Source organism: Meleagris gallopavo, chromosome 5, assembly GCF_905368555.1.
Source record: "Meleagris gallopavo chromosome 5, MGAL_WU_HG_1.1, whole genome shotgun sequence".
Lineage (NCBI taxonomy): Eukaryota > Metazoa > Chordata > Aves > Galliformes > Phasianidae > Meleagris > Meleagris gallopavo.
The window spans coordinates 6,417,862-6,439,561 of record NC_139408.1 but is presented as its reverse complement, the minus strand read 5'-3'; the positions used below and the strand labels follow the sequence as shown (position 1 = coordinate 6,439,561).

General features: G+C 48.0%; 4 protein-coding genes and 1 pseudogene across 4 annotated transcripts; 2 read left to right on the top strand and 3 right to left on the bottom strand.

Moving 5' to 3' along the window:
* Positions 1–761: 761 nt before the first annotated feature.
* LOC100538436 (proto-oncogene Mas-like) lies at positions 762–3,677 on the top strand. The gene has a single exon (XM_085226103.1). The coding sequence runs from the start codon at positions 794–796 to the stop codon at positions 1,745–1,747; it is 954 nt and encodes a 317-aa protein (XP_085082229.1). The 5' UTR covers positions 762–793; the 3' UTR covers positions 1,748–3,677.
* Positions 3,678–11,677: 8,000 nt separating this feature from the next.
* Positions 11,678–14,018, bottom strand: LOC104915939 (mas-related G-protein coupled receptor member B4-like). Its single transcript, XM_010726903.4, is given in 3 exon segments — positions 11,678–12,939; positions 12,942–13,207; positions 13,747–14,018. Coding segments are annotated over 2 exon segments (987 nt in total). The 5' UTR covers positions 13,171–13,207; positions 13,747–14,018; the 3' UTR covers positions 11,678–12,181.
* A 382-nt stretch (positions 14,019–14,400) lies between these two features.
* On the bottom strand, positions 14,401–15,314 carry LOC146544222 (proto-oncogene Mas-like; annotated as a pseudogene).
* Positions 15,315–17,497: 2,183 nt separating this feature from the next.
* On the top strand, positions 17,498–20,066 carry LOC104915938 (proto-oncogene Mas-like). The gene is made up of 2 exons (XM_010726902.3): positions 17,498–17,783; positions 17,997–20,066. Exons 1-2 carry the CDS (start codon positions 17,709–17,711, stop codon positions 18,966–18,968), a joined length of 1,047 nt encoding a protein of 348 aa, XP_010725204.1. The 5' UTR covers positions 17,498–17,708; the 3' UTR covers positions 18,969–20,066.
* Positions 19,985–21,318, bottom strand: LOC104915937 (proto-oncogene Mas-like). The gene is made up of 2 exons (XM_031557569.2): positions 21,206–21,318; positions 19,985–21,072 (listed from the first exon to the last, which is right to left on the bottom strand). The coding sequence occupies exon 2, from the start codon at positions 21,052–21,054 to the stop codon at positions 20,137–20,139; it is 918 nt and encodes a 305-aa protein (XP_031413429.2). The 5' UTR covers positions 21,055–21,072; positions 21,206–21,318; the 3' UTR covers positions 19,985–20,136.
* Positions 21,319–21,700: the final 382 nt, after the last annotated feature.

Here is a 21,700-nt window from a genome sequence, read left to right as displayed (position 1 = left end):
GGTTATGTCTGGAGGGGCTCTGAGGTCCCTTCCAACCCAACCATTCTGTGGTTCTGTGATTCTACAAATTCCTGTGAGTGTCACAGTGTCCTGTGAGGGTCAGATGCTTAGTCCCATGTATGGTTCTTATAATTTCTCTAAGAAAATTAAAGGCTGACTGTCAGGATGAACTGCTTATTGTTGATATCCACAGCCCAAGGGAACAAATCTGTTACAATGAACTACACCTTATTAAAATCAAAATCAGTCATCTACAATATAGATGGTAGTAGTCTCTATCATGTTTTCTGTGCATTATGCATAGGGCAAACCTCAATGAGCTGTAACACTGCTTAAAGTTGTACATAGACTGCCTGCAAATTTTACATACTTCTGATAAAACTTATCTCACCTAATCCTAGCAGCATGATGCTATGACACTTGTGACATATTTGTTAACACTGGGTTCTTCTTTTACTCAGGCAACAAAAAGAGGCACATTACAGCACGATTAACCTGAGATGCTCTTTTTTAAAAACACATATTTTCCACTGGAAAAAGTCCTCAGAAGTGAATTAAAACAAAGGAGTGACAAACATGTGGTTTAAATTTCCCTACATGCTGTATGGAATTTGGCCTGAAATACGACATTTTGAGAAGTACCTTAAAACTCTGCCCTCTATCCCTCTGGCATCTAGCTCTGGCTACAGAGAACTGGGATGAATCCAGAAACACCATCGGGTTATCATGAGAGAAACTCACGAGTTACCACCTCTCTCATCTCTGCCCACAGGTGTGTGCAAAGTCACCCAACATGAGTGCATCAACTACACCATTCTTCCTCCCAGACACAGACAACCAGGCTCAAGGAGCTAATCACAGCAGTGCTGCAGGAAAGTCAGAGCTATCATATGCCGTCCTCAAGTTCATGGAGAGCTTCTGCCTCATCAGTGCCATCTGTGGGATGGTGGGAAATGGCATGGTTCTATGGTACCTTGGCTTCCGCATCCGCAGAAACCATTTCACTCTCTACATCCTAAACCTGGCTGCCGCTGACTTTGGCTATCTCCTCTGCATCGCCATTGAGACTGTCCAGTATCTGATGCAGTTCAATGTAGGGGTACAGTTTGGGATATTCCTCTTCCTGGATCTTTTCATGTATGGGACTGGCTTGTATCTCCTAACAGCCATCAGCATTGAAAGGTGCCTCTCTGTCCTCTGCCCAGTCTGGTGCCGAAGCCACCGCCCAAAGCACTTGTCTGCCATCATCTCTGGCTTGCTCTGGGGCCTTTCTCTGCTACTGAACATGGTTGGCTATATTCTGTGCTCCATGCACCCCTCTGGCAGCTGCTGGATGCTGCTCATTGCCATAGGTGTCTTGGATTTCCTGGTCTGCACACCCCTCATGCTGTTCTTCAGCCTGACCCTCTTCCTCAGAGTCAAGTGCAGCTCCCAGAACTTCCGAACAGGACGGCTCTTCACTGTCATCATGCTCACCGTGCTCTTCTTCCTCATTTTTGCTGTGCCTCTCAGCGTCCTCATCCTCTTTGACTTCTTGGGCTACAAATTCCTCTATTCACCCGAGATCGGCTTTGTGCTGTCCTGTGTGAACAGCAGTCTCAACCCTGTCATTTACTTCCTTGTGGGGAGCTACAGGGACCGGAGAATCAAGTTCACCCTCAGGCTGGCATTCCAAAGGGCCTTTGAAGATTCAGCAGATGACAAAGAAGAACGGGATACCCGAGACACAATAACTATGTCCTCCTAATATCTTTCTGTGCCCACTCAGTAGTAGTGCTCTGGATATGAGAGGTGATTGTTCACTGAGCTGAAGAAATCTGAGGTACTGCTGGAGGTCCCTCCCACCCAACCTTAACAGTCTCCATTCTGAACACTTGCCCTCTCATTAATTATTTGAAGCTCTACCCACATTAGGACTGCACTTCTTTTTAGCAGCCATTGAATGATAAGGCAAAATGTCTTGATGGCTGCATTTCATCACAGGAATCCTGCTCAGTTTACCACTCAATATTAAGTTCTGTTTTTCAGAGCATTAATATTTAGTCACTTTTTTTACACAGATCTCTGAAGATGAGGGCGAATCTATGATCTTCCTGTTGAAATCAGATAAGAAATTCCCTGAAGAGAGTCCAACTCCCTTAATTTTTTGTACATCAGCAACATATGCAATTTTTGTGGTTCATAGGGTGAATGATTCTTTGCTTTCTAATGTGAGCATTTCAAATAGTGAAATGCTTCATGTTCTGGAAGTCTCTGTTAATTAGTTAATAGTTATTACTTATTAGAAGCGTTCCACACTATGGATGTAATGTAGTAGAAAAGAGCTCCATCCCCTTCCAACTTGCCTTGCAACTTCATGCACTGTATTGCATGCACTGTTTTCTTGCATTTCAAGTAAATACAGAGTCAGAGTTGTGTATCATTTTAGCTTTCTCCAACATAGCACAAAAGTTACTGCATTTAACTGCAGCAAGAATTGTGTTGTTATTTCTTCCCTTCACAGATGATAAGAACATGGCATCCAACACGTCTTAACCTACTGGAAGAAATAAGTTCAAAGAAAGGGAAAAAAATAATAAAACAGAAAATAGAAGATAAGTGCATATCAGAAATTTGCAACCAGTTCTTTTCAGACCCAATGACTGGACACGTAAGATGTGATTGTTTGAAATGTTAGACTATCACTCCACATAATATTTGCTCTTTTAACCTAAATCAATAGAATAAGATAATACAAGACATTTTCTATGAGAAAGCTTGCTGATTTCCTCTTTGTACGCTCATCTGCAAATAGTTCTTAAGGGAAGCTGCATTCTTCTACTATCTATTCCCTTTTCTCTGTTCATTTGCCTTTTTTTTAAATACTGAAAAATACCACTTAAAAATAGTGGTCACCCCAGCGTCTATGGTTGCTTTTTACTTCCTGTTTACAGTTTCTGAAAGCTGAAAATTGAGTCTCATTTCTACTATTCTTAAATTTTTAATGCCTTTTTTCTGCATCATATATATAGTTGATTCAGACCAGACCTATGTCATCAGTTGTTTTTAGTGATATTTTCTTTTCTTCTGACTTCTACTGATGGGGGGAAGAGACCGTCCATTTATCTGAAAGCATGTTAAAATGTATTCTTTTCAATATCTGTAATGATTTTATCATTGGGAGAGAAGATGCTCAAGAGAAGATGCTCAGCTCATTTCCTTTCCTTTATTATTAAAAATATTCCAAGCCTTTTTTTTTTTTTTTTTAAATGGAAAACAAGCTCTGTTAAAAACTAAATATTTATCTTCTCAGAAGAAGTCATCAACTGAATGAAACTTATGGAACTGATGAAAACTTATGGAATGTACACTGTGAAAAACTTTCCATCCCTACACGTACCCATCATGAATACAAGTGCCATTCAGAGCAAACACACTTTCTAACTTTTCCCTTGGATGTTTAAAAGGTGATGCTTGTATGTAAATGACAACTGGAGGCACCCTCCACCATGCATGGTATGAGTGCATGGTATGAGACAGGCATTCTCAGAGGTGGCATCTGCAGATATTTGCAGTGCTTCTCTTTGGTCCAGAAGTCAGTGATAGAATCAGCAAGGAAATGGACATCCTTCGCAGGATTTTCCACCCTGAACTAACACAATGGAAAGCATAACAATGCCACAGGAAGGAAGGAGAAGCAAGTAGGGAGAAGGCTATGTGGTCCTGTTTGAAGGAGGAGAGTCAGAATCAGCTAACTGGGGGCAGGAGGAGAGGCAATACCTCTAGACAGTTTTCTTTTGCGCTATTTAGGGTTTCATAAGCTCACAGCCAAGTAGTGTCTCACAACCCACAGAGCAACTTGGGATCAGGTGAAAAGGAGAGCAGGGGTGGTAAAACAGTGCAAACAGGCTTGCTGGTGAGAACGTTTCAAAAACCCCACCTCAGGCCCTACAAGTTGTATGCTTTAAAAGCTTAACATAGTCACTCAGCCCTACCCAGAATAGAGACAGCATTTCAAAGTAAGTGTCTGCAGGCAAGAAGTTGTGTATAAAAGACACAGCTTGACACCAAACTCTGCTTGGTTTTAGCTAATAGAGATGACAAAGTCAAGTAATTGCATCACAAAATGTGGGTCAGATCTGCTCAAAGGCGACTCTTGAATGTGAAAGCAGAGGAAGGCCATTGCTTCCTTGTAGTATGGCCCCTGGAGCCTGAGGGTGACTTGTCCCTCTGGAGCCAACACCTATCCATCCCACAACTTGCACAAATACATTGTTAGAACTCTCTCTTCCTCACCCCATTGGGATGAGCCATTGTTTTTTGTGGGGTGCAGTGGAATTACTAGGTCAAAGCCTGAACCAGTGGTTGAGCACCAGGTGAGAAGGCCTGGCTAACCCAGGGAGCTCGGGTGCAAACAATGCACCTGAGTGACTGGAAGAAATGGAGCCCTGGATCCACCCCTTCTCACCTTCATCTAAGGGCTGGCAGTGGAGGGAGTAGCATCTCTCTGCATAGAGATTGTATTTCTCTTGAGCTATCACTGGTCGTTGGAAAGGATGAGCCAATCTTCCTTCTTTGTTACCTGTTATTGCTCTGTGTTGCCTGTATCTCATTTGAAGGCATTGTCATCACCTTCTTTTGCTGTACATGGTGTCAGTGACAGTATGTTGGGGTGGGGCACTGCAGAGGAAGTGCATTTTGAAGGAAAAGTTGGTAAAATGTATACTTTCTCTTAGACTAATCTAATCCCAGTCAAATCTGATTTCACAGGAAAGACAAAATGAAACAAATTCCATTCCTCTGAGAATTTCTTCTATCTCTTTTTGGCTGCTTGTTTATACATCCCTACCTTAAGAGCATTTGGCCCTAGTACAAATGCATAAAAAGCCTTCCAAAGATTCAAGATGTATACCAGCACAGTGCTAGTGATGGAATTTCTGGGAGGTGATTTGCTCCCCACCTGATCTAAGAGCAACCAGAGCAGAAACATGGCTTTGCCTCACAACATAGAAGAACCCCTTTTTCAGTTGCTGCTGACTTCACTCTATCCTATTCCATGCAGTAAACGCATTCCTTCCTGTCAGAACCTGCTCTGCTGTGCTTGCACTAAAGAACACACAATGAAACCCAAAGATAGAAACATCTTCACCTTCCCAAAAATCCAATGGGATAAATTAGAAACTAAGAGAAAGACAGCCTGAAGCAAATTATAGATGCCAGATTCTTTGAGAGCTCAATTCAGCTGCACAGATAAGCATTTGAGGACTAAGTTGACCAATTCCTCACCATCTACATGGTTTCTGGTGCTCTGTCTCTCTGTTGTACCATTTTCTGGCCCCTCTCATAGGCATACATGCATGCACAGTCACTGTACAGCCACGCCTGCCCATCTCCTATTATTCTAAGTAGCAATATTCCACTTACTTTTCGTTCTTTTCTGTTAGGTAGTCTTATTCTTTTTCCTCTGCACTTATTCTACACTTGGCTGATTCCCATCTCTCCAAATTCTTGCATGATTTTGTCCCCTCCTCAGCATCTTACATCATGCTAGCTTTAAGTATATGCTCCTCAAAAGCCAGCTGTCCAAGGCCACAAAGCCTGGGAATGACCAACATGCCAAGCAGACCCTCTTCTTAGATGAGTCTGCTGCCTTCCTGGGGCTCAAGTGAGGAACATCACCAGGAAACTACCTAGCCTAGTAAAGCCAGCAGACCACGTCCCCTTACTGCTTTTCCATATAGGGAGAGATGTGGATCAAGGGCTATAAAAAGGGACTTCATGGCCTTGGAATGACAGCTGAAGGAGTTTAATGCATAGATCATCTTTTCTTCTCTGCCTCCTGTATTGGGTAAGGAAATGGAAACCAATCGAAGGATCTTTAAATACCTGGCTTCGTGGCTGGTGCCATCATAAGAACTCTGGTATAACCAAATGGCGTATGTGGCACCAGGAATGCTCTTTGCACAATGTGAGGGAGAGAAAATAACATGTAAATGACTGTCAAAGGCAGCACTAAGGATAAGGCAAATCGTAATGAAAAGACACAAAGGGAAGAATGAAAACAAGAAATGGAGTCTGAGCCAGGTGAATAATTTTTTATATTAGACACAGGAAAAACCTTCAAGTCACTGTGGGGTGAAAAATGTCAGAAAAGTGAATTTTCTTTTATAGCAGCTGATTCCAGCTGTGTTAGTCTAGTATTTAATAGCTGTTCTTGCTCTCTGGAGGTGAATAATACAAGGTCCAGAGATACTTTCTCTTTATACCTAGATTCAATTAGGGAGATATAGATGCCCCCAGAGAACCACAAAGACTTATTTATTGACCAAAGGGAACAAGAATTTATTATACTGGGATGAGGGCATGGGGACCCTCCCTCTGCCTGAGCTGCCTGCAAGGGTTCAGCATCTCTAGGCCCTGCTGCTCCCATCTGACCCCTGCCTGGACATTTCTGCTCCCCAGTACATGGCATCTGCATCACTAGAAGTCTTTGCAGGAGCCTGAGATGGTGGCCACAAAGCTGTGTGTCACCATAGACAGACGTTAGGTAAAAATTACTGCAAATAGAAGTTAAGCAGGTGGAAAAGCCCTGAGCACCCCCACATGATGCCTCACAAGTGATTGTGGTGGTGGCATCAGTACAGACTTAGAAGAGCACAGAAAAACATCACTCCACCCTGCTTTCAGGAGGTACACGCTGTTAAAGGGACAAAAGAGAAGCATGAGATGAACTACAGTGAAAATCAAATCTGGGAACTTCAATCAAACAAAAATCTCACACTGCAAATGGTAAGCAAAACAAAAGAGGATCGGATCAAAGGTAGTGATGGCCAGAGTCAGGATACAGACAGCGAAGGGGCTGTTCTTTGCATGAAAGACCAGGAGCCATACAGCCACCAAATGCATCATCAAGCCACAGAGCCAAGCACCCCACCTAAACAGAGATAAGTCAACCAGCAAAGCTTGTCATTCATCAGAAGAGCTGCTCCATACCCCTGTCCCCACAGCATTCAAGGAATCATTGAAAAGAGAGGAGTCTGTTGAAGTGATCTCTGCTATGGTGAAGCTGCTGCTCTGGTTGGCTCTTTCATCCCACTCCCACCACTTCCCATGAGAAACAAGGAAGAAAAAACAGATGAGGGATATTGGTGCTCCCAACACTTGCCATCTCTGCCCACATCTCCTCACTATCACTCCTTCCGTTTTCTTTCCCCTACCCACCAGCTCTGCCTTGCTGAGTTCCACTTCCTGTACCTCGTGCTGGACCAGGAGACCCTCCACACTGAGAAATCAGCAGCATGTGGATGTATGACAGCATCAGGACTTCACCCACTGCCTCTCGTCGAATGGCCCAGGCAGGTCACTTCACAGATTGCATATGAAGATTGGAAAGGGCTGAAAATGGAGTTTTATCTATTAGAGATTCTTGTCTCACCAAATCTTATTCATCTGCACCATGGGGACAATTCACTGTTTCTGTTTTTTCTCCTTTCACATGCTCTCTTTCTCCCTCTCTTTCTGCCTCTTCTCTCTCTTTCTCTCTCCTTCTCTCTCCCTCCTTTCCATCCCCTAAATTGTAATATTACCCCATGTCTTCTTCTCTACCCCGCTTCTCTACTCTTGTTTCCCACTCTGATCCATTGATTTGCCCATTTGTGCAATCCTTTTTGAAGAACCCTTCCTTGCTTGAATAGCAGAGATGTCCTGCGATCCCCCAGGGATTACATGTATATTCTCCCTCAGCAGATCATCGCAAAGACCATGAAACTCACCTGCTGACCACAAGGAGTCAAAGTTTATTCACAGGGCAAGGAGGGTCATTTCGATGGGGAATACAGCCCATTCATATGGACAGAGCCTGGCTGGGCAGCACCAGCAGCACCGTGCCACACAACCTCCCATTGAGCTCCAGCTGTGTCTCCCCAACAGCCCACAGACTGCCAATTTGGCTCTGCGTCTCCAGGCCTCCTCACCAGCAGTGTTTCACACTGTATCTAAGCCACTTTGTCCTCAGGTGCAGGGCTCCCCTCCTCAGTGGTTGCTTTCTCTTCACTCTGCACAGGGCAGCGGTCACTGAGCACAGGGAGCAACGCTGCCAGCAGCACTGCACCAGGAAGTAAATGACAGGATTGATGCTGCTGTTTAGCATTGCCAGCAGCAGAGAGATGCATTTGGGAAACAATTGCAGTCTATCTGCAAGGTTCCACGCTGAAAGGAATAATGAAAACGAAAAAAAGATCAAGTTGATCAGGACAGCAATGTAAAGTTTCCCTGGGTGCCATCTCCGAAAATTGCACTGGAGTTTGATGAACAAGGACAGGTTGGATTAATCCAACTGTAATGTAAATTTTCATATAGGAAAAAAAATGTTGTTAAAGAGAGAACAGATGGTTAAGCTCAAAGTTAACAACATGAGCAGAGAAAAGAGGAGGAGCAGAGAGAAGTCAGCAACGGCCAGGTTTAGAGTGTAAACAGTGAATGGCTTCTTCTTCACATGAAAGAACAGGAGTCGCATGACTGTCACGTTATCCACAAGTCCATAGAAAGAAATCTCCATACAGACACCTAAATTGCTTATATTCATAATTCAGTGTGAAGCATTCTGACGTGGTATTTTCAAAAGAGTCTGTGTACCCAGAAATGGTGTAGTTCAGCATGAAGCCTGCTGAAGTGGTCTCTGCCGTGGTGAAGCTGGGGTGTGCCTCATCCCTCTCCCACCAGAGGAGACAAGAAAGGGGAGGCAAGTGAGGAGCATCGGAGCTCCCAACACTCGCCATCTCTACCCACACTCCCTCATCAGCCCCAGCCAGGCAGGGCAGGACCTCAACCCGTGCTGTGCCTTGGACAGGCTCCAGCTCCATCCCTGGCCGGGCAGCATCTCCCACTTGCCCGACCCCAGCCTCCTACCTCCCTCACGGCTCATCACAGGGCCAGGTCTGTCAGGTGACAAGAGCTGCCAGAACACCCCATTTTACTTCATCCTGCAGAGCAGACCTGTGCCAAGAGGCTGTGTCAGGAGGCTCACCTCACAAACTCATCACACTGCTGTCACCCACCCCCTTCCTTTTCCTCTTCCCATCCACAGCTTTGACTTGCCATGTGGGGGTTGCTGGTTGTTGGTGTGTGCACCCACTGGTGGAAGACTTTCTCCTGCTTTCATGGGGGCAGAGTTTTGGCATACTTTCTGGCGTGTACTGCAGCTAAGTTAGGTATAGTGACAAAACAACAGAATTTTCTGAACCACGGGCAAGCAGAGTCTTCTGTTTGGAGGTTAAGGAAGAGGAGCATAATGCCAAGGACAGACAATGCAGGCTGGGCTGTTTGAGCAGAGAGTAAGAGGTCTGTGAAAGACATGTCCCAGGCCAGGAAGATCTAGGGCCGGATTTGCAGATCAATACATTACATGCCAGAACAATAGACTATGGTGAACATCACAGCACATTAACTTGTCCAGTTTGAGGCCCTCTGATTCCCCCTTCCACGGTCCTGATGGCAACAGCTGGCCTTTATTCTCTGACCGCTTCCATTCACCCCGACCACAGGGCCATGAGCGACAGCTAGTGTTAGGTCAGAGCACCCAGGCTTTGCCTGAGCTGTGAAGGAGCTGTACCTGCTTGAATCCCCACCTCCACCACCATTCACTGTCTTGCTCTAGCCTTGTTTCAAGTCTACCTGTGGTCTCAGGACTGGCTCTCCTCGAAGTGACTCTGGACCAGGTTCCTTATTGTGTGTTCAGTATGCAAAATCAGAAGATATCCTTGGAGGATCTCGTTATTGGGGATTAAAAACAGGCAATAACTCTCAAAAAAAGGATTCAGAAGATGGAAAACACATGAGAGAGAATATAAGCCATGAAGACGACAGCCCCTGCAATGCGAAAGGATGCAATGCGAGACAGGAACCATTTGTAGATAAAAGCACACTTGCAGCACGATATACCCAACAAAATAGAATCTCATACATGTTAAGAGCACAATTAGAGGCATGGGCAAAGCCCTTGTGCTGTTATATATTTGAACACTGGTGATTTCTCAAAGCAAGCTGAGACAAGAGCAGGCCTCTGCCTTCTTGGCTGCTGCTGAGGAGGTTCTGCTGGCAACCCAGGTGCAGGGCGTGGGTCTGATGGAACCTGGGGGCCAGGAAAAGGGTTGGCATGGCTGGGAGTGGTTCCACATCTGTGGAATGATGAGTAGAAGGAGCATTACAGCCACAGGATGCTAGAGACTTCTAAGGGGTTTCTGCTATTTTGCCCCTGCTGTTAATGATTCCTTGCTCATCTCACTTTCACCATTCTGCCTTCCTCTTGCCAGGCCTCATCCCCACCATCTCCTCGTGAAACAGGCTGTAAAGCTAGCAAAGTAGAGAGCTGGGGAATTCTTCCATCACAAGCTGTGCATATCAGAACACTGAATCCCACAGGAAGATGAAGATGGAGGACATAATGGGATTGCTGGAGGTGCCCAAGGCCAGGCTGGATGGGGTCCTGGGCAGCCTGAGCTAGTGGGGGGTAACCAGTGCATGGCAGGAGTTGGGGCTGGGGGGGCAGCTTGTCGCAGAGTTTTCTCTGTTGATAACCAGGTATATTTCATAAGAAGCAACCTAAATTATTATCTGACTTGAAATAAACTTCTACCAGAACTTTGTCTATCTGCTTTCTTTCTGGCATCTTTAACAGTCTTTGTTTTGTAGCATTAAAGTAATGTTCTTTTAGTACACCTCATAATTCCCGTGGTGTTTTGTTCCTAAAGTAAGGACAATACACAAGTAACTCAGCCATGATTTCAGTGCAACATTAAAAGATCCCATGGAGAAGTCACTTTAGCAGCCTTCATGCCCCAGGCTGGGCAGAGCTGTGTCCCTCTTAAGCATTAGGAAGAGTGCTGCTGGATGCCATTCCCAGAGGCAAGAGAAGTGTCAGCATTCCTGCTGTGACACAGTGCCTGCTTCTCCTCCCCTGCCTCTGTCATTACAAATAAACCTCCATCAATTGTAGGCACAGCTCCTTGCCCTGACAGCAAAAGAGGCTGTGTATCTTTACCAAAACAGAGAACAAGGTGACAGTAATCAGTCAGAAATATATATATATATATATATATATGTAGCTTCTTGCCTAAGGTGCATATTAGTGGGAAAAAGAACAAGTAAAAACGGGAAACATCGATCAGAAAGATTTGAATGCAGCTAAACAGGTTTGATTTGCAAATCAAAAATCCTGCTGGCCTTTCCCAGAGTTGTTTTGCATGGATAACATTTTTAAAATCATGATTTCTGTACGAATTGCTCAAAAAAGCCCTGGTGTTTCCAGATATTTTCAGGCAGTCAGGTGTGGAGATAAGGCATTGTGCTCCAGGAGTGGTTACCTGCCCGGCAGGGTCCCTCGAGGCTGGCAGCAGAGATTATGTCCCTGTGACAGGGAGATGGCTCTGCAGCAGGGGGGCACCTGTTTCACTTGGCCTGTCTTTGGATGAGACAAGCTGTGTCCTCACTCATAACCTGCATAGCTTGGGGTCTATAGGGCTTATTCACATGCAGAGAACTGCACAGCTGGTGGCTGCATAAAGAAAGCTTTACTTTGCTACCGAGCCTCTGCCTGGAGAAGACAGAGGATCTGCTCTGACGGACCAGGCAGCCCCAGGCATGTGCAACGCACCCCAGCAAACCAATGACATTTTACAAACAGCAAATCTGTGCAAGTATGTCCCATAAGTAATTTAATATAATTCAGTAGTGTGGAGTAGGTAATGTAAGTATGATCCATTCTTTTCACGCTCTTAACTGCGAGGAGAGTGTCTTTGCAGGAAAACAGCTCCAAGGATTTTAAGACATGTTTCTCTTTTCAATATGTCCACAAAAACTTTGTCCAAAGAGCTGGAAACATCCTAAAAGAGGCTTCATGCTGCTGGTGCAGAGGTTCTTTGGCCTCACTTGTCTGTTCAAGAGCTGAATGGGAGGTCTCCACACAGTCTTTGCACACACGATGGAGATGCAAGCAGAAGGTTTTTGCCCAGACCCTCATACCCAGCAGCACTCAACCCTTCAGCAGATGCCCCAAGGCAAAGCACCATGAGGAACTGAGAGCCTCCGTGGCTCTGCTTTAGTAGCACACAGAGTAGCACAAGCTCCTTTTGAAACATAGACAGCTCAGCCCTGCTGGATAGGCCAGATTCAAAGCAAAAGATTCCAAGCAAAAGGTTCAAATGGATTAAACATCCATTTCCACTGTGCTTTCTTGGGAAGTTTCACCTACATTTTCTGGCTCCATTACCTCTTCAAAAGCTCTCTGGCAAGCAACCCTGACAGAGACTGTGAACTTCTTCATACAGCAGCCAGCAAGAAAGTAAAGGACAGGTTTAATACTGCTGTTCATACATGCGAATAGGAGGGAGGTGTCAAAAGCAAGAACTGAAAAATCAAACAGCCTTAACAAGAGCCAGTAAGTGAAGTCAGCAGTGAAGAAGGGGAAGGAGATGACAGCAAGCAAGACCGCAATGCAGAGCTTCCTTGGCGGATATTGCCATGAGCAGCAGAAGAGCTTGGCAAAGAGGGCTAAACCAGAAAAAATTAGGATAAGCACCGACAAGAGGTAGCTGAAGACAAAGGCAACTAGCATCAGTGGGGAGAAATAGAGGGTCACAGTGAGCAAGAGGGCAAGGGCCCAGAGCAGGGCACACAGGAGTGCTGGCAAGCTCCAGGAGCTCTGGCAAGGGCAGAGGGGCTGTGGGAGGGCAGATAGGCAGGTCCTGGCACCCAGGGCTGCCATGAGGTAGACACCAGAGATGAAAGCAAAGGTGATGGCCATGTTCAACACTGTGATTATATCCTGTGAGCCCAGACTGTGACAAAAGCTCTGTGGGCCATAAAATATTATGAGGGCAATGACGATGGAGAACAAGAAGGTGAAGTCAGCCATGGCCAGGTTGAAGATGTAGACGGTGATGAAGTTTCTGCAGATGCGGTTCTGAGTAGCCAGAGGATGACCCCATTGCCCACCAGCCCACAAATGCAGATGAGCACTGTGAGAGGGACTTTGCTCAAAGCACTGGCTTCACAGAAGGTCTGGTCATAGTCATCCTCATAGGAGCCAGCTTGCCTCAGCAGCCCATGGTGCCAAGCTCTGCTGTAAGCTATCATGCTGGGCTGGCTCCAGCAAGCAGGGCTGGCTCTTCCTGTGGTGGGGAACGGCATGCTCATTGTGAAACCGCTGCTGCTCCAGCTTCCTCTCACACAGCTGGAGGGAAGAGAGACAGAGGTGTGTTAGAAAATCTGATGACCTCTTGTAGAAGGATTTTCAGATTGTTGTAACTGTGACCTATCTTTCACATGGAGAAGCACAAAGAGAAATGAGAGACAGAAGGGACGGAAGGGGGTTGAGAGGAGGTGGATATGACATGCCTTGCACAGGAGTGCATATGAGGTGAAGACTGAAAGCAAGGGAGATGCCTTCTTCCTGGCTCTGGATGAGACAGGTCTGAAGGAGGGCAATAACAAGATGATGGGATTGTCCCTGGAGATGTCAAAGAGAGAAGCGCCTTGGGAATGGATCTGATATGGACTCTCAGGTGCATAATGTTACAATTGATAATACTCAGCTGCTGGGTTCCTTCAGTAAGTCACCCACGTCTGTATTCCCCTACCACCTTTTACCACCAGATTTGTAGCTCCCAATATCCTTCTCCATTCAGATATGATGCAAATTGATCAACATATTCAAAACCAACAAAGGGAGACACTGATTAGGCTGGAAAAAATAACCCAGAAAAGTCTGACCTTTCTTGTCGCAGCCTGGAGAGCTTCACGGGAGCAGATGTGCTGCAGGCTCAGATCATCTTGCCAGCTGTTACACTCACAATGGGATCTTCACACAAGGTTTCCCCAAACTCCCATTTGGAAACTGGACACAAGCACGTCCTCGAGAGCCTGTGCAGCACCCATCAGCATCTTTCTTGGGTCCTTCCACAAAGCATGTTTGTCATGTTCTCAGGGATTCTCGAAAAAAAGGATAAAAAAGAAAACTATTTCATTGCATTTGATGGTATTAGGGTTCTGGTTATAATCGTCATACAGGAAATGACTAACAAATCTCAGAAGCCAGACCTATGGGAGAAGCGGATTGTCTCTCCATCAGGTTCCTCTTTCATTTTACTTTGAAGCAACCCCGTTCCTAAAATGGCCATATCTTTGAACTGGAGGAGCCTGTCCAGGAGGTGATCTTTAGGATCCTGTGCTACCATCTTGGCATTGCTGCAGAACTTCTGTCTGATTCCAAACTAGGTTCGACACTGATGTGCCACAACTTCACGGTGACATTTGGCACTTTCCAACAGCATTCTGCTGTGTGCACAGGAGCTAACCAAGCCTTCCCAGGACAGCAAAGTTCAGTGAGATGAGCCCTGCTGAGGGTGGCCGCAATGCCTGTGAAATTCAGAGAGCTCCTGCTGCACTGAAGAGCGTGCATGGCTTTCTGCTGAGATCTCTCCCTCTCTCCCTCGTGGGTGCTGCCTTTGCAGCAGTTTGTTTCTTTGCCTGTCCCCTCCTGCCTCCCCGGATAAACCCTGTGACAGTGTAAAGATTTGGTTGCTGAATGATGTTGCCAGCTCTGGTCAGCCTGAAAGAGGTGGGTGTCCTCTGCCAGTGGTGCAAGCGGACACCAAGCCAGATGGAGCTGAAAATGTCCCTTATGTCCCTCTCCATCCTTTCCTCTGGTATTGTGAGGATGAAGGCAGAGGATGCTCTGCTTCTGTAGTTCCCAACCAGCACGTAAATAGCTGAATTGATGCTGCTGTTGATGGAGGCCAGCAGCAGGCAGATGTCAAATATGAAACTAGTGTAGACAAAGAAGTTGAGAAAGTGTACACTAAGTGGATGGTAAAGAGTAGGAAGAAGAAAACAGTGATGAAGATCATAAAATCATAGAATAGAACCATAGAATAGCTTGGGTTACAAGGGACCTCAAAGATCATCTTGTTCTAACTTCCATGATAGGTCAGGGTCACCAAGATGACAGCATACAGCCTCCCTGAGCGGTTCTGCCATGAACTAAACATAAACTTAATGACAGGATCACTCTGTTCCACCATAAAGAGGCCAAAAAAGCAGAAACTGAGAAAGCACAAAGTTGCAAGAACAACTCAGCAGCCTTTGGAGTGACCCAAATCTCACATAAAGTACACAAGCATGGAGAGCACACAGGTGAGGGCCCAGAGCAGGTTGCACATAGAGGCAAGGAACACTGACATGCAGAAGAGAAAGCAGGCATCCACAACAGCCAGATTCAGGGTGTAGGCAGAAAAGGAGTTCCTCTGCATGTGAAAGCTGAGAAGCCAGAGGATGGCCCACACAGGCAGAAAAGCAGCATGATATTACCAGTGACATTTGGGAAAAATGGGCTGGAAAGCATCTGATCCCATTGTATCCATCCCCATAATCTCCACAGGTGGTGAGGCCGTGGTGTAAGGATGTGGGTCTCTCCTCCTCCTTGCAGTCTCCTGCTCATCTAGGGAAAGGGAAAGCAGTGACTCTCAGTGCTGTGCTCCTCTGGTTATTCAGTCCGTGGGGTCGTGGGGTCTTCAAAAGCCACCAAAACCTGGGCCTGAGCCCCCTGCCCTGGCTGGCCCTGCTGGGATAGGAGTTGGGGCAGGTGACCTAGAGGTGTCTCCAGCCTCAGTTGGAGATTCTGTGATCCTTCTCCTCACTGCTCCACATCCCCAAGGTGGACTGAGGATCCCTTCCCTATGAACATCCCAAGAGAAGGACCAAGCATGAGGCACCTGCTCCCCTGCAGGGCTGGTGGGAAAGGCTTGGTGGAGTCACTGTCCCTGGAGGTCTTCAAGAAGTGTGGAGATGTGGCACAGAGGGACATGGATTATTTGTATGGTGGGGATGGGTTGAGGTTGGACCTGGGGATGGCAGTGGTCTTTTGTGGCCATAATAATTCCATGATTCTATGAGTTGTGGGGATGGGTTAACAACTGGATATGATGACCTTAGAGGTCCTTTCCAGCATTAATGGTTCTATGATTCCATGATTATATGTCTACCCTGTAGGACTCCAGGTTTGCTTTGCTTCCTTGTTTGTAGCAACACGTCCCTGCATTAGAAAGGCTCCCATCCCAGCAGTACCATCGAGCACCTTTCTCTGGACAACCCCACCTTGACTCCTCTGCCAGGAGGCTAACAGCAAGCCCAGGGAGAAATGAAGAGCAGAAAGCAAAGCTGGAGTATGACTTTTACTGGCCCTTCCACATCCAGAGCCAGCTGGACTAACCTCCAAATCACATGAACTTATGAATGAACTGAATTTAATTAATCCAAATTCCTCTTGCTGCAATACCCAACGCACCGTGGGAGTGGTTTCTGCAGGACTGCCATCACTTGCACTCCTCCACCTGCAGCAGCACCTGGTTGAGACCCATCTCACTGTGAGAACCTGGGACAAAGTTTTGAAGAATTTCAGCAGAGTTGTAGCAAGCAGAGATCCTTTCCCCTCGGGCTTCTTAGGTAGCCCAAGTGAAGATCAAGGATCTTCATGCAGAGCTCTGATTTGGCTATGTGAGCAACTGTGCTGCCAAATCTCGCAGCAGTCGCTGTTGCTGTCTCTGAATCTCTCATATCCCTACCCAGATGTCCCTCCCTTGACCACAAGCCCCTCCGCCCCATCCACTCCAAATTCCCCTCGGCATGTTCCCAGCCCCATCTTGGCCGTGGAGGAGCACACAGAACACAGCGGTGCCAGCAAGAGGTGGAGGCTTTTCCGTGTGACACAGGAGGACGTTGCCTGATTCTTTTACTTTATGAGGGCAAAAATGGACATCTGGAGGAAAGCTCCATGTTGGCTGCAAAACCTTACCAAGCAATTTGAGAATTCCCCTTTTCCAAAAGGGAAAAGCTAAATGCCTACAAGATAAAATGCACTTCCTCCAGCCTACAACAAAACTTCTTGTGCCTCCAGCTGTCTGAAATTAAGCTCCAGAAATCCTGTCCCTTTTTGTTTTTTTTCAAGAAAAGTCTATGCAGAGAATTCCAACAGAGCACAGCATCAGAGAAGGCATTCTTCTGAGTACCTGTGTCATTAAGGGGCACTATCAATAACCAATGGGATCTGTGAAGTGCTGCTTGGTTGCTATTGATTGTTAGTGCCTGAATTAGACTGACAACAAACGGTCATTCTTGGTTCCCCTCTGGTGGTGTATTTCTGCAGAAATTTTTTGCAACAATCCTTCTCTTCCCAGAAGAGTTTCTAAGAAGTACTCCACCACCCTGCCACACTCACAGGCATCATCATCACTGCGCCCAAAGCATCACAGCAGTAACAGCCTTATGAGGAACGGTGAAATGTGAAGCAGAACGAAGGGTCTCACAGGTGTCAGTCACTGTACAGGAAGAAGTGTGTTTAATCAGAAATTCCTGAGGAGCAATTCACAAATGTCTGCTTTCATGGTTTCTGGCAAAAGCCACTTCCTTTGTGGGAAGACCAAAAAAAAAAAAAAAAAAAAAAGCCAAGATAAATAAAAACAAGGAAGCAGAGCTCTGACGCATTGGTGGTTACAAAACATTTCTTGATACTGTCGAGACTCTGCCGTGCCTGGGGGAGCTGGTGTGCACGGCACAGGGGAGCCAAGGTGAAGAGACAAGGGGAGACCAGAGACATTCAAGAGACTGGGGAGCATTCTTCATTGTACGAGTGGCCTGAGGGGATCCGCTTCAGGATATGGATCCAAAGGGAGCATGAGATGCTGAAACTGACACCAGTCTGCCCAAGCATGGATGGAAGGGCAGTGCAACGCAGCAGCTTCATAAAACTTACAGTTAAGTGTGATGTTTTCCCTCGTCCTTTCCCATTCTCCTTTTCTCACTCCCTCCCTGCTCTCCCAGGGTCCACAAGCACTTCGGGGCTCTACCTCTGCGTTGCTGCAGCCCCAGGAAGTGCCCTGCCCTCTCTCTTCCCTGTGCCTCTGCTCTTCTCCCCACCCCATCCTGCTATCTCTCAGAGTCTCACTGTTGCCCCGCTCTGCCCACAGCCGGGACCACCTCATGCCATGGAACCCAGCCACACCACCCCATCCCCTGCACTGCCAATAGCTGCTGGAGAGAACATGTGTGAGATGGATGTCTTTGATGTGGCTGTGGATGGGGCCACGCTGCTCATCAGCCTGTGTGGGCTGGTGGGTAACGGGGCCGTCTTCTGGTTGCTCAGCTGCCGCATCCGCAGGAACCCCGTCACCGTCTATGTCCTCAACCTGGCCATGTCCGACTTCACCTTCCTGCTCTTCATGCTCACCTACACCCTCCTCAACCTTCTGAAAGACCTCTCCTGCTCCACGCTGCCCATCTTAGTGAAGCACCTCGTATCACTTCTCCTGCTCTCACTATTTGCCCACAACATGGGCATGTATCTGCTGGCGGCCATCAGCATTGAGAGGTGTGTGTCTGCCTTCTGCTCTGGCAGGATCCACTGCCACCGTCCCCAGTACCTGTCAGCCGTGGTGTGTGCCCTGCTCTGGGTCCTCTCCATCGCTGTCATTGCCATGGTGACATCCCTGTGCCTATCCCACCAGCAAGAGCAGTGCCGCCTGGCACTCATTGCCATGTACATCCTCAACTTCCTCCTTTTTGCCCCATCCATGGTCATTTCCAACGCAATCCTGCTCATTAAGGTGCTGTGCAGCTCCAGGCAGCACCAGCACAGGAGGCTCTACATCGTCATCTTTCTCACAGTCCTCTTCTTCCTCCTCTTTGGAGTCCCTCTCAGCGTCTGGAATTTCATGCAGCATTTCAGCTCTGACCCACTTGGGCATCACCAGGTGGTTTTCCTGCTCGCCTGCATCAACAGCAGCATCAACCCCTTCATCTATGTGCTGGTGGGTGGCGGCAGGAGGCACTACTCTTTGGCATCCCTCCAGGTTGCTTTCCAGAGGGTCTTCGAGGAGCTGGGTGATGATGGCGTGGGCAGCAACAACTCCATAATGCACACTTTGAGCTCAGGCCCTTGAAGCCTTTCCACTGCTTTACGTTAGGAGAACCCTGGGGGGTGGGGGAGTAAGGGGGAGTTCCTGGGGAGCATGATCAATAAATATCTGCCTTGTATCCTGGTATATCACTCTCTCGCTGCGTCCTTGGGTGTGTGATGGTGCAGCTGTGATGTCCCTGAGGTGCTACTCCCAACTTCTATGCCTTTTGGGAAGGACTGACCCACATGCAAGAGGATGAAACACATTCAGTGTCCTAAGCCCCCGTCCCCCAACCCCTGGTCAGCCCTTCCCCAGCCGTGCTTCCTCCTGCTGACAGCAGACACCATGTGCACATCCCAGCCCAATTGTGGTGCCAGCCACCCGCGTGCCTGTCCCCACTCTCGTGACCAGAGAATCCCAACGCGCCCTCCACCCCCAGCCATGCAGAAGAATGAGAGTCAGTGGCAGAGCAGCAGCTTTATTGGGGGGCAGACCTGGAGATGCCCGCAGCGGAGTGGAGCCCGGGGACGGCAGATCCTCCGCAAAGTGCTGCAAAGCGGTCGGTATTCCTCGGGACGGCAGCAGCAACTGAAGGGCAGCAGCGTTCTACACTTTCCACGCTGGAGGGCAGCAGAGCACCGCGCTCCGCATCGGCCGGGGCTGGAGAACGAGGGAACGGAACGGGACCGGAGTGGGGTTGTGGAAGGGGTGGGGATGAGACGGCGATGAGAGTGAGGGTGGGGATGGGATGGGAATTAGATCGGGATGGGTATGGGGATGAGGATGGGATGGGATGGAACGTGGACCAGGATGGGACCGAGTAGGACAGGAATTGGGATAGCAAGGAAGGAACAGCTATTGGGATGGGAATGGGAATTGGGAGAAGAGGGAATGGGACAGTACATGACAGAATGGGGACAAGAATGGGGTGGAGATGAGGATGAAAATGGGGACAGACATGGGGGCAGGTCAAGGACAGGGACTGAGACAGGGATAGGAATGGGATGAGACAGGGATGGGAAGGGTGGAACATTTGGGGGTAGAATGGAGACAAAAAAGGAGTGGAATGAGACAGGGTAGGGGTAAAATAATGACCATGCAAAGACACATCCTGATATGCAGCCATGGGAGGGTGACTGCAGGCCTGCCCATGTGAGTGTGGGCACGCAGCTAAGATGGGGACTGTGGCCAGCACAATCGCAGTAGGCTCTCAGGCGGAGATCACAGTGACCGCAGTCTCCTCGAAGACCCTCTGGAAAGCAACCTGGAGGGATGCCAAAGAGCAGTGCCTCCTGCCGCCACCCACCAGCACATAGATGAAGGGATTGATGCTGCTGTTGATGCAGGCGAGCAGGAAAACCACCTGGTGATGCCCAAGTGGGTCAGAGCTGAAATGCTGCATGAAATTCCAGACGCTGAGAGGGACTCCAAAGAGGAGGAAGAAGAGGACTGTGAGAAAGATGACGATGTAGAGCCTCCTGTGCTGGTGCTGCCTGGAGCTGCACAGCACCTTAATGAGCAGGATTGCGTTGGAAATGACCATGGATGGGGCAAAAAGGAGGAAGTTGAGGATGTACATGGCAATGAGTGCCAGGCGGCACTGCTCTTGCTGGTGGGATAGGCACAGGGATGTCACCATGGCAATGACAGCGATGGAGAGGACCCAGAGCAGGGCACACACCACGGCTGACAGGTGCTGGGGACGGCGGCAGCGGTACCAGAGCGGGCACAGGATGGACACACACCTCTCAATGCTGATGGCTGCCAGCAGATACATGCCCATGTTGTGGGCAAATAGTGAGAGCAGGAGAAGTGATACGAGGTGCTTCACTAAGATGGGCAGCGTGGAGCAGGAGAGGTCTTTCAGAAGGTTGAGGAGGGTGTAGGTGAGCATGAAGAGCAGGAAGGTGAAGTCAGCCATGGCCAGGTTGAGGACATAGACGGTGACGGGGTTCCTGCGGATGCGGCAGCTGAGCAACCAGAAGACGGCCCCGTTACCCACCAGCCCACACAGGCTGATGAGCAGCGTGGCCCCATCCACAGCCGCATCAAAGACATCCATCTCACACATGTTCTCTCCAGCAGCTATTGGCAGTGCAGGGGATGGGGTGGTGTGGCTGGGTTCCATGGCATGAGGTGGTCCCGGCTGTGGGCAGAGCAGGGCAACAGTGGGATGGGGCAGCAAGCAGGGTGGGGGCACTGAGGAGGACAGTGGGGAGCGGCGGGGCTGCAGGCAGTGTGTGGGCACAAGGCAAGGTGTGGGTTTGCCCAATCCCTACCTTTCCAGCCAGCAGCCTGGGGCCGGTCCTGGCAGGGCTTTTTCGTCTAGATGAGGAGATCCCAGGTCCCCAGAAGGCTCCCTCTGGATGATAGCTGCTCTCTGGGTACCGCTGCAGGACCAAGTCAGGTTATAAGGAGTGCTGGGCAACCCAGCAACAGCAGCTGCAGCATCAAGCCTCTGCACTCAAAAAATTTCTGTTGGTCTTGACAGAAATGTTTTGTCTGAGAGAATACCCCTGAGGACAAATACTGCAGCAGCTTCATCTTGCTGTGAAAGAATCTCTGTGCTTTTAGGATTCAACCTGATATCTCATTAAAGTGGCAATTACCATCTTCCTAATTGTTTTATTGCACTGCCATCTCCTCCCCTACTCTTCCCCAGTGTTGGCATCCTTCTGAGATTGTTCATTACTGTCTGCATTTGCCTGCAGCTTGCAGGCATGGCACCATCGTTCATCCACATTGTCACACAGCAACGGGGAACCTTGTTTTGG